Source organism: Podarcis erhardii, assembly GCF_964252035.2.
Source record: "Podarcis erhardii genome assembly, chromosome: 7".
Lineage (NCBI taxonomy): Eukaryota > Metazoa > Chordata > Lepidosauria > Squamata > Lacertidae > Podarcis > Podarcis erhardii.
In genome coordinates this window covers 82,181,254-82,193,541 of record NC_138511.1, presented here as the reverse complement: position 1 = coordinate 82,193,541, position 12,288 = coordinate 82,181,254, and the positions used below count along the sequence as shown (strand labels likewise).

General features: G+C 48.0%; 1 protein-coding gene across 1 annotated transcript in view; it reads right to left on the bottom strand.

The window, feature by feature from the left end:
* The window catches only part of GRIK5 (glutamate ionotropic receptor kainate type subunit 5), an 87,411-nt gene that overhangs the window by 37,497 nt on the left and 37,626 nt on the right, over nt 1–12,288 (bottom strand). Inside the window, exons 3-7 of the mRNA XM_081868772.1 lie at nt 8,102–8,266; nt 6,623–6,720; nt 5,766–5,931; nt 4,770–4,948; nt 1,781–1,834 (exon numbers count right to left, since the gene is read on the bottom strand). Of these exons, the coding sequence (XP_081724898.1) occupies nt 1,781–1,834; nt 4,770–4,948; nt 5,766–5,931; nt 6,623–6,720; nt 8,102–8,266 (662 nt within the window). The remainder of the gene's footprint in view (nt 1–1,780; nt 1,835–4,769; nt 4,949–5,765; nt 5,932–6,622; nt 6,721–8,101; nt 8,267–12,288) is intronic.

The window sequence follows — 12,288 nt, the reverse complement described above, 5'->3', positions numbered from 1 at the left end:
TCCCTACGTATGTGGTGCATACCCAGCCCCAAATTTACATTTGGCAAAGGGGTTGACAGAAGCTGGCTTGCAAAATGATTCTGTCTGGATCATTGTACTGCCCTGCTCTAAATCTCCAGTGTCTTCACCTTCCAACGAAACGGGGACAAAAAACCCAAAAAACTGAGACTGAGCATCCCTTCACAGTGAGAAGAAGCATATATAAAAAAAACACCAACATACCCTCCAGCTGAATTTCTGTGGCAGGGTCACCCTTCGTCACTGCTAAAACAATTGCTGAACCAGATCCAATGTTTCGCTACAGAAGGGGACAAGGAATCCCTTTTCTGAAGCAGGGGTCAGTTGAGGGAGGGAGGAGATGCAAGCTGCAGCCCCAATACAGATTTGCAGCTGGAATAAAGCTGCCCTCAGATCCAATGATCCCCTTCTCTTCCCCAAACCCCACAAAAAATGTTCAATTTCTGAAATGAAAAGAGGAAACTGGGCACAGGAAGATGTGCACACTCTAGGTGGGAGATAAAGGTAACTTGATAGATCTCCCCCCCCCCCCGTTTCTAACAGGAGGGTTAATTGGTGCATTCCTAATGCATAGCTAGCGTGATTTATAGGTACGTTGTAATTTCGCTGTTTTATCTTGCTTTGATTGATTCATTGCACTGTGATTGTATATTTACTTTGCATTGTATTTTATAGTTGCTGCTTGGGAAGCCTTTGAGCCAAAAAACGATAATTAAAATAAAACACGACATAACGTTTTTTGGCAGCATCACATCTATAGCTTTGCCCCTGCTCTCCTGTACATTATATCAGACAGGTCTGAGTTTTATGGGGAGGAGAGAGGGGCTCTCTGCAAGTACTGACCGGACAAGAGGGTGCCTGCAAGCATGTGCAGAGGTGAAACAGGAAAGGTGGCCGAGAGGGTTGGGGCACAACGATCGCAAGCACTCTTGGATGAAACAAATGATCTTAACCCATTTCGATCTGGGTTTAGACCTGTTTATAGGAATGAACCAGCTTTGGTCTCCCTGATGGATGACGACTTTTATTGGGAGAAGGACACAGGGAAAAATGTGAACCTATTGTTTTTATTTGATCTCTCAATGGCTTTTGATCCCATTGGCCAGTTAGAAAGCACGGGTCCGAGCGGTTTGCAGTTTGCCCCGGAAAACCTGCTCTCTAGCACTGAACGCGAGCAAATGTCCATCTGCACAAAACCTGATTCACAGTTGCTCCAATTCAGTGGTAAAAAACAGGGGTTGGGGGGAGAGAACAGGCAAGACAAGCAGAGGGCTGAATGAGCTATATGTGGAATGGGTATTGGAAGCACAGTTCTACTATATTCGTTGGACTGATTTCTGTTCCAGACATGGAATAATGGGTGAGAGAATATTGGCAATTTCCACCCCATTGTCGTTTTCAGCAGAACTCTCTGACATCCCTACAAACCCCCCAGGCTGAAAGTATAGAATTGCAGAATTCTAGAGTTGGAAGGGAGACCCCCAAGGTTCATCTAGCCCAACCCCACGCAATGCAGGAATCTCAGCTGATGTGACACTGGTTTATGCTATCATTCCACTGTCCTGTCCAGCTCTGCGTTTTCTAAACTAGCAGCAAGGAGCTCTTCCAGGGTGAGAGATCTGCGTCACAACACATGTTTAACCGCTGTCGAGCTAGGGCTCCTTTCCAGTGCACAAACCAGGGTGGGATTTGAACATGCGCAAACACACGCAGACACACACAAGGGGCTCCTTTGCCTGCATAGCATGGTCTCAGTACTAACCATAGTGGTCAGGATGTACTTGTAGAATGCGGTCGTCATCCCAAGCTCTGAAGCCTAAAAAAGGAGAAGGAGGAGAATCAGTTTCCAGGAAGAACCCTCAAGTCTCTGAGCTCCCCCACCAATGGCGGACCTTCAATATTCACCAGCTCTGGTTTCGCTGCAGCGCTGGATGAGGCCCCTCCTGTTGTTTCCAGCAACTGGTATTCAGAAGCATGGCTGCCTCTGACCGTGGAGGCAGATCTCAGCCATCATGGCTAGTAGCTTCTCAGAGCCTTATCCCCCATGAATTTTTCTAACCCCCCCTTTTTTTTATTAATGCGATTATTAGAAAATGCAAACCAGTTTACACAAACCATAAAACAGACACAGAGATTTTTCAATAGGAGTAAAAAACAAGTTGCCCTAAAAAAACAACAACTCAAGTATACATAAAATCAGTTCAAAATATACATTTGTTTTTAAAGGGGAAATTGCCTCTTAAAATGCATGTGCATCTTATTTTTAAAAATATGTTTGTTTTTTTTAAAAAATGTATATACTGCTGCTTCTTTTTTGGTCAAAACCTCTAAGCAGTTCTTATGGGTCCTAATAAAATCACAAACATTTATCATGCTATGTAAGTGAAATCTCGTTTCGTCATGCTATATAGCGGAATCTCATTTTGTAGCAAAATCTTGTTTATAGCAAAATCTCGTTTCAACCCCCTTTTAAAGACACCCAAGTGCCGTTTTAATTTGGCTGTGGCTGCCTTGCATTCTTATTTCAAAATCTGGTGTTGCTGAAATCCGAACTAAGATGGCTGAACATCCCGCCACCCCACCCCACCCCCGGTTCACCTTACAAACTACAGGCCTTTATTTTATTTTTTGCAAGCATTTTCACAGAACCCCACGGGCTTTTGCAAACCGCTTTAAAGGAATATTTTAAAAACGCGATCGTTTCCACCGTCCACACTTCGAGGCAAAAAGCCACCCTGCTACAGGGGCTTCTCTTTACCTCAGGGGTATCCTGCATGTGGCAGGCTTTTGCCCACAGCAACCGTTTTCCCACGAGCAGCTCTTCAAAGCGGGGCGGGGAAAGGGGGAGTGCTGATTGGGACGGGGGCGTTTCGAGGATTCTTTTCAAGTATCTGCAAAAGCCCTCGAGCTACTCAGAGGCAACGCTTGCAAAAACCCGACAGAAGCCGAGGCGATCCGTGGGATGCTGAGTGGAGGCCTGCTGCTGCCTTCCGGTTTCGTGGCGGCTGCCCGAACCCCACAGCCCACACCGCTAACTGCAATCGGTGTGGCACTTTCTTCCCCAGGACAGAATCAAGTTTCTAGGCCTGGAAGATTGGAGGAAATTTAAAGACTATTTACAGAAACATTGTAAAATTAATAACTGTTAGAAGGATGTTGGAATAATATTATATGATTTTAGCAGGAATGATATAAAGGATTTGGGAATAACTGACTGTTAATTGGTGAAAGGAGGAAAAGTAAAGTTACATTATATTAAGACAATTTACAGGACTAAAATTTTAAAAAGAGGGAAAGGATTTGCTGAAATGGATAATCGACCTAGAATACAAAAAAAAGGGAGGTGTGAGGAGGTCAAGGAAATAAGCTAATGAAAGATTAGTAATGAGGAGATTTGATGTATTTTTCTTTGCGTTTTTGTTTTTGTTTAACGGATTTTATTTCTGTTTTTTTATATTGTGATGTGTTGTTTTGTTTTTGTTTAATGTGGTATTTTTACTTTTTCTTTCTGTAACCTTTAAAATTTTAATAAATATTATTTATATATAAAAAAAAGAAACAAGTTTCTAGGCCTAGCAGCACAAGGACCAAGAGCTCCCCCCCTCCAGCCCCCATGACAGAATTAGGGTTGTCATATTTCAAATAGTAAAAACCAGGACACCCCAAAAGTTTTTGTAGGAAAACCCCAAAGTTGTTGAGTGTTTTTTGTTGTTGTTGTTTTTTACAAAAATGCCAAAACAACACAATTTTCCAATTCACTTCTCTAAGATCCAGGACAAAGCACCGCCCTTCAGAAATTCCCCCCAGACTTCAATTCCACCTTTGAAATCCCAGGGAAATGGCAGCCCTAGACAGAATGGCCAGACACAGTTAAAGGTCTCTCTGTGGCAGGGGACCAAGGCTCTTTGGGCCCCCCTCAATCATTTTTAGGGGGACAGCCCCCCCCCATTGTTGAGATCGAACAGGGGCCGGGCATGGAATAATGTCAGGCCCCCTCAATGCTTTCTGGAACATGGCGCCTCTGCTCTTCACACTGTGACCAAGTTAGGACCGAAAATGGCATGAGCTTCCCCACAGTCGCTGGAGGCTGGGGCCCTGCCCCATGGACCTCAGCCAGCCCCCCACCTGCTTGCCTTCTTGCCAAGGGGTGACACTGGCTGCCATATCCCTCCTCCTTCATCTCGGTTTTGCATCTTGTAGAACTCCAGAGGGAGGAGGCGGAGAGTCAGACAAAACTACTGTCCTTGGCCCCACCTTTTCTTGGCATCTCCTGCTTTCCGCCTAGCCAGTCCTAGGGGGCACCAGCCACCTCTGCCTGCAGCAGAGCCCCACCCATTCCCAAAGGGTGGATTTAGGGCTCTGCAAGCAGGGCGCACACAGTGGGTGATGAGTTGAGGGAGCGCCATCTCAAAGCCCTGTAAAGGCTCATCTCAAAGGCTCTGGGCTTTGGGAAGGAGGCGTGAGGCTCCGGTAGGGTCCTAGAGTCCTCCTTCCTCCTTCCCAAAGCCTAGTTAGCGCTTTCCCAGCTTTGGGAAGGAGGTGGGAGGGCTCTAGGACCCTGCCAGTGCCTCGCACCCTAGGGAAACCCAGCCAAATGGGTGGGGTATAAATAATAAAATTATTTATTCTTATTATTCCAGGTGCCTCCTTACCCACCTCTGGCAAGGCAGCGTGAGGGCTGAGGAGGGTCATCAAATGTTGACCTCTCGCAGGGCACCCTAAAACCCATGCCTGCCACTCCCTCTCCTCACCTTCTTGAGGATGAGATAAGAGATGGAAGCATTGGCGTCAATGATGATGGTGGAGATTTTGTCGTCCCGGATCTCCTTGAGCAGCGGCGTCGGGTCGTTGGTGTCATCGAGCATCCGGATCGACAGCGTCTCCTTGGAGATGAGGAACTGACGCACAAGCTCCTCCAATCGCAGCAGGCCTGGTGGATGTGAAAGGAACAAGGGGTTGCACCAACATTTCGCCCAAGCCAGAACCCAGCCCAACCCGCCTGGCTTCAGAGCTTAGGACTTGGCCCGGGAACCATCCGATCAGGACATAAAAACATTTGAACACCTCTGCTTTTATATATATATTCTTGTGCCCAGAACTGTAGTAGAGGAAGCCCTGCTTTGAATACTAATTTCGAAGGAGGCTAGGGCTTCAGGTAATCCAAGCAGGGTCTTCTCTGTGGTGGTGCCAACACTAGGCAGTGGGATCCCTGACCAAGTCTGCCAGCATTCAGCTTTGAAGGAAGTGAAGGAGCTCCGTTTTCTTCACATCTAGTCACTGGGGCCAAACTAGGCATGGCACTAAACAAGTACAGTGGTACCTTGGGTTACAAATGCTTCAGGTTACAAACGCTTCGGGTTACAAACTCCACTAACCCGGGAGTAGTACCTTGCGTTGAGAACTTTGCCCCAAGATGAGAACGGAAATTGCGCACCGGTGGCGAGGTGGCAGTGGGAGGCCCCATTAGCAAAAGTGTGCCTCAGGTTAAGAATGATTTTGGGTTAAGAACGGACCTCCAGAACGAATTAAGTTTATAACCCGAGGTACCACTGTATTTTAATTTAAAATCACATATTTTTAAAACGATCCCCAATAAAGCCAGAGTTATGACGTTTGAGAACCACTTCCATCCCCATGGCTCACATCTCTGTGAAATCTGATTGGCTACCCGCTGGCCCCACCCCCACGAGCCCCTCCCACTTCGCCTTCTCTGTTCCTCGCCAAAGAGCTCAGCCACATTTTCTCACACTCAGCCTTGGCGCAGATGAGGCTAGCCGAGGGGTAGTTGAAGGACTTGAGAATACGGGATACAGCCAAGCTGACGTCCTCGTTGCTGGGGTAGAGGCTGACGGAGGCGAAGCGCAAGTACTGCAGCTTGGGGGTCTCCTCAGGACCCACCTTCACGTGGGGGATCTGGAGCAGAGAAAGAAGTCATTTGTTTACAGGGCTGACACAAGCCACCCCATGTCCTCCTCTGCAGCCGAGAAGTCAGCACAGAGGCTGTCTTCATTTAGATCAGCTTCTGCAGGACAGAAAACTCTTGTGACAAGTGTTACATGCAGCAAATTAATTACAGTTCCATAGACTGCTTAAAGCAATCAAAGCCTTTGGGGAAGTCTATTATATACTGGGTGGGCTACCGAACCAGATTTCCTCCTCTTTCTGTCACTGACTGCAGAAAGAGGTTGAGAAAAATTTAAAATGCAGCCGGAGCTTCAAGTAGGAGTTAGGACAGAGATGAAGAGAAGGATGGGGTCTGTAATAAGAACCCCCAGCAGCTCCGAAAATTTTAAACAGGCTTTCCTAGGCAACCATTAATTCAGAACGGTTGAATTAATTTGAATTAATTCATTTGCTGTAATCTGCCTTGGGATCCGTTGGTGAAGGGCAGGTAATGATTTTAACAGTAATAATAATGTCATTACAGTATATGTGATTGGTAGCTGAACTGTGGACCAGGAAAATTTCTTGGGCATAAGTTTACTAGGCGGCTGTAGATAAGCCACTGCCTTTCAACCTCCGAAGCTGCAATATAGTAGTGACCAACCTTACAGGGTTGTTTTATGGCTCATGAAGGTGATGAAGATGATGGAGTTGCCATTACCTCTTTCTCCCCGCAGATGTGGCTAACAATGGAAGCAGAGGCTGGACTGGAGGCTGGGCCCAGGACAGAAACTACGCCTTTGGGCAGGATCTGACACACTGCAGTGCAGCAGCAAAGAGAACAGGAGAAAGAGGTTATACAGATTTATTATTATTGTACTCTTCAGCTTGTTCTCACACCTGTGCCCAGACCACCTGAGCAAACCCACGTGGCCTTGCACACTTAACCTCATGGAAATTGCCTTTTCACTTCCTCCTGGTCGCCCTACGACATGCGCACAAACATCTCCATCCGCTGGCTCTCACAGCTGGCCATGAGGGTGATTAAGTTGCCTTGGCTATAATTCTGTCCACCTACCCTGCTGCCCCAGACCTCTGACTAAACCGTCTGCATCACCTTTCAAAGTCTGCAGCTCTTCCCACCTGGTCACAGAATGGAAGAACGTCCTGTCCCATTCCGTCCCCCACTCTGCTCTGTATTCACAACCTACATACAGCGCTGTTTCTGTTGGGCTGCAGTTCATCTTCTACCAAAAGCTATCCTCCCCTATGGTGAAATGTGGCAGCATCTGGGATTTTCTAGTTTGGAGGGAAAGGTGAAATGGAGCAAGTTTATAAAATGATCCGGGGCGTAGAGGATGGGACTTGGACAAGGCTATTCGCCCTTTCTCCTAATGCCAGAACTCGTGGACCTCCAGTGAAGCTGAATGGGCCAGGCTGAAGAGAGTATTTCTTCACACAGAGCATAGTTAAACTATAGAACTTTCTCCCAGAGGAGGAAGTGGTGGCCACTAACGTAGACAGCTTTAAAAGACAAGTTCATGGAGCAGAAAGCTATTGTAGGCTACTAAACACGGTGGCTATGATCTTCCAGGCAGAGGGCCTTCTCGGTAGTGGCACCCTCCCTGTGGAACGCCCTCCCATCAGATGTCAAGGAAATAAACAAATACCTGACTTTTAAAAGACATCTGAAGGCAGCCTTGTTTAGGGAAGTTTTTAATGTTTGATGTTTTATTGGGTTTTTAATATTCTGTTGGGAGCCACCCAGAGTGGCTGGGGAAACCCAGCCAGATGGGCAGGGTATAAATAATAAATCATTATATTATTATCATTCCTCCACAATTGGAGGCAGTAATGCTTCCGAATACTGGAAACCACAGAAGGGGAGAGTTATGAAGGAGGGAGAAACACTTTTCTCTATCCACTTACCCCATGCCATACATAACTGGACAAACTTCTATCATGGCCCCTCTTACTTGCCTTTTCTCTAAACTAAAAAGTCCCAAACGCTGCAAACTTTCCTCATGGGAGAGTCTCTCCATCCTGTTGATCATCTCGGTTGCCATTTTTGGAACCCTCTCCCAACTCTACAATATTCTTTGTGAGGTAAGCCCCTCCCTGCCCCCCCCATGAGCTTCGTAGATCTTTTCACACTCCAGTGTCGCACACGGACACACACACACACACACACACAACCTACTGGTGTCGGTGGTCTCGTACTGGCTGTCCCGCTGCAGTTCAAAGATCTCCACCTCGACTCGGGCTTTGGCAGGCACCTCGATGATGCTGTTGATGTGCTCGCGTGCTAAGGCTAAGGCCAGTCGCTCCCCCCGGCCACACACTGTCTGGTCGTCCAAAATGGCGGCTGGTCATGGGGAACAGCAAGGCAGGGGAGAAGAAAAGCAAGAAGTCAGTCACTGAGGCCCGGCCTGCTCATGGCGGAAATTCTTTCCTCTGCAAACATCACTCATGAGCACCCAAGGGGTCCCTAAACAGGGATGGCTTCTGCCCATTGGGACACGTATGGCACACTTTCACACCCATCAGGCCTGATGGGATTGGAGGATCTTAGGGTGTCAGTTTCTCATCTCCAAGAAGACGCTATCGACCTGGGTGCCGGATGGCACCAAGGATTCAATACCACTGCTCAGGGAGATTCAAGGGATGGTAAGATTTCAGCCACCATCCTTGCTGCCAGTGCTTCCATCTCTCATCTCATCCTCAAGAAAGTGAGGAACAGTGATGGTTGATGCCCATTGGGTCTGGTAGGGTTGAAAACAGGGAGGCCGAGGGGAGGTGGATCCAACAAACCAACCAGTCAATAATTCTATTTGTAGGCCGCCTTTCCAGAGTCAAAGCCATGCTCAAGGCGGCTTGCAACATATAAAAAAATCGCATAATTACAAGCATACCAAAAGTAGTCATAAACAACAAATAAGCAAGTACACAACGAAACTGAACAATTTCCACATAAATCATAAGAAGATATAAAATAAGGATACAAAAAATAATAATAATGTCAATAGCAAAAACAAAAACCCCTAAACAATGTTCCAGTCAGAGCTAATGATAGGCAGAGTCATCTGATTCTGGGTTTGTCCCCATTTTTCCTCCCTGCTCAATTCTACAAGGGCAAATCTGAAACTACAGTGGAAGAACAGGCAACTGGGCATGTTGTGAGTGAGATGGCAGGCAATGGCTTGCTGAGTGCAGAAGGAGATTGGTGGGGCAGTTTTCCAGTAGCCCCAAAGGACCAGCCCCTGCAACGTCAAAGGCATGCCTGGCTCGAACCTGATTTTCAAAGCTGCCCTTCTTTAATGCCCTTGTATTGTCTCTGAATCTTACCATGCAATATTTGGTCCTCCATTTGTATTTATTATCGATAAAAATTTGGTGTGGTGCAGGCGAATTTTTCTTCTGAAAGTGTGACACAGAGGAAAAAGTTTGAGAACCATTGGGCTAGAGTGATGGGCTTTGACCAGGAATGGAACTCTTGTGGACTTCCAGATGTTGCTGAACCCCAACTCCCATCAACCCTAGTCATGGGCCATACCGGCAGGGGCTGATGGGCCTTGGAGTCCAACAATATCTCTGGCGTAATCGTTGCCTTAAGCCCGCCAACTAAAACCGCAAAGTCTTTTTAAACTGCATCAGCCTTCCTAAGGAGCACAGAGTGTCAGGAAACTACTCCTTATCTCAAAACATTCCTTTCCCCCAGAATCAACATCACTAGCTCCACAGAGAGCAATGACAGCAGATGACACGTTTTGCCAGGACTCCTGTAATGAAGGGGGAGAGCTCTGTCAATGACCATTAACCGTGACAGCCAAGTGGAAGCTCTGGGAGTGCAGGCAGTGTACTTACAACTACAAAGGAAGAAGGAAGGGCAAGAAGAAGAGTTTGGATTTGGATTTGATATCCCGCTTTATCACTACCCTAAGGAGACTCAAAGCGGCTAACATTCTCCTTTCCCTTCCTCCCCCACAACAAACACTCTGTGAGGTGAGTGGGGCTGAGAGACTTCAGAGAAGTGTGACTGGCCCAAGGTCACCCAGCAGCTGCATGTGGAGGAGCGGAGATGCGAACCCGGTTCCCCAGATTACGAGACTACCGTTCTTAACCACTACACCACACTGGCAAGCACCTTCACACCTTCCTTGAGAGCATCCTCATGCACCTGTAGCTACTACGGTGCCTCCATTATGGCATTTAGGGTAGCCAGATGCAAAAGGGCACAGGGCTCCTGTACCTTTAGTTGTGTCTGTTACGATATAGAAGCAATGCAGCTGCAAACTGCTAGCTTGAAAGCAAAACATAATGGGAATGTTGGGACTGCCCGTGGGAAACAGAGGGACAGTCAATTCACAGTGCGAAGCACCGGAATTAGCTCAGAGTGTAATATGAGCTGTACAGGAAGTGCAGGAAGTGTTTGCCTCTAGACTGCTGGAGTTTGAAGAGAGCAGTCATGTTTTTTGTAATGTTGCAAAGACAGCAATAAAGGCATGTAAATACGTTTCTGTCTATCTCTTTCCCCTGCCAGGGGGGGGCAGGAAAGAGGGGGGGGTGTTCTTCTCACGCTGAGAAGGATCGCCTATTGCGACCTAGCCTGGATCTTGCTGGGAAATGCAGCCAGGGAGGTCAACAGGAGATCAAGCCGGGTGCCTGGGAGAGTTGCCAGTTTCTCCTCATATGGGCTTGATTTCCAACAGTGTCATGCCTGCTGCCCCTGCTGAAATTCCCCGTTTGCACCACTATTGAAGGTGCAGAAGCCCTGCCCTATTTTTGCATCTAGCCACTATACAGTACTGCATGGACATGATATGTGTTTCTTGCAACACAGGGGTAGGGGGATCTCAGGGGCCAAATGGGACTCTCTATCCAGCCCTCGAAAATAGGTTCAGGCCACACACTGGCCCTATTTCACACCCTGAATTTTTATTTTTGCCTGGCTGGAATGTGTCGTTAAATTCTAATAATGTCTCTCGCATCTCTGGGTGGACAGAAAGACGCATGCCGGCGTGTGTAGAAGCTCACTTACTGTGCGGTTACAATTTAATGCCTTGCTCTGCCTATTTTAATCCTTGGCCCCACCTGACACTGACATAGAATCATATCATAGAATTTTAAAAGTTGGAAGGGACCACAAGGGTCATCTAGTCCAACCCCCCCTGCAATGCAGGAATCTTTTGTCCGATGTGAGGTTCAAACCTACAGCCCTGAGACTAAGAGTATCACACTCTACCCACTGAGCATGTGGTCCTCTGAGGGTTTGCCAGAATGCACACTGCCAGTGATACCTTTTCAGTAGCAGATTTGGAGGCGCCATTAAATTGGTTTGGTGGGAAGCTGCCATGGGGGCCTTGCGTGTCCTGCCCATTCTTCATTTGTTCATTTGTTTCACTTGTCATGGATGCTTTCAGCTGAGATTCCTTGAATTGCAGGGGGTTGAGCTAGATGACCCCCAAGGTCCCTTCTGGCTCTGCAAACCTGCGATTCTATTCCCTCTGTGGAGCTCAAGGCAGCGTGCATAAGGTTCTCAGATCTCCCACTGACGCGCTGACCAGACCCAGACCAGCTTAGCTTTCAGAGCATGCCACCTGACCCTGTGCCAACCTTCCCATGGCATCTCAGCCCTGCCTCCACCATAGTAGAGTTGCCAGCTGACCAGAAAATAACAGCTATCAAGCAGCAGCAGCAGCAGCAGCAACAACAAAAAGCAAGAAGCGTGTGGCTTTTTGATGGTGCAGACTTAAGCACTGTCGCCTCCTAACATCTGCACATGATGCGCTTCAGGAGTGCCTGAAGCCAGTAGAAATGGCTGCTGCTACACAGAAACCAGCCCCACCAGATGTGCTCATGCTGAAGAAGGCAGCTGATGCCAGGGAACCAGGGGCTGTGACTGACAAGCAGCGGGAAAGCGGAGGGTCATGGGCTGCTACTCAGAGGAACATCAGAAGCTGCCCGGTGCCAATCCAGACCATTCAATCCATCTAGCTCAGGACTGTCTACACTGGGCCGGCAGTGGCTTGGCATCGTTTCAGGCAGGAATCTCTTCCAGCCATACCAGGAGATGTCCGGGATTGAACTCAGGGCCTTCTGCTTGAAAGACGGGACTAAGCCATGGTCCTTCACCTCCCTTCAGGCAGCGGCAGCTGGTGCCTGCTGGAATTGGCAGGGCGGAAGGCAGAGAGGACCACAGCCGCCAGAGCCACAGCCAACATCTGGCACAGCCAACAGATTTTGGGTTTGTCCCCCACCTTCCTCCCTGCACGGGCAACACAGAGTGAGGAGGAGGAAGATGGCAGGTAGGACAGCCCCCATTCCCAGAGCCCACTGCTCCTTTCTCAAATCACAGAGGCAGCCCCCTCCCCACTTTTCTGGCTGAGG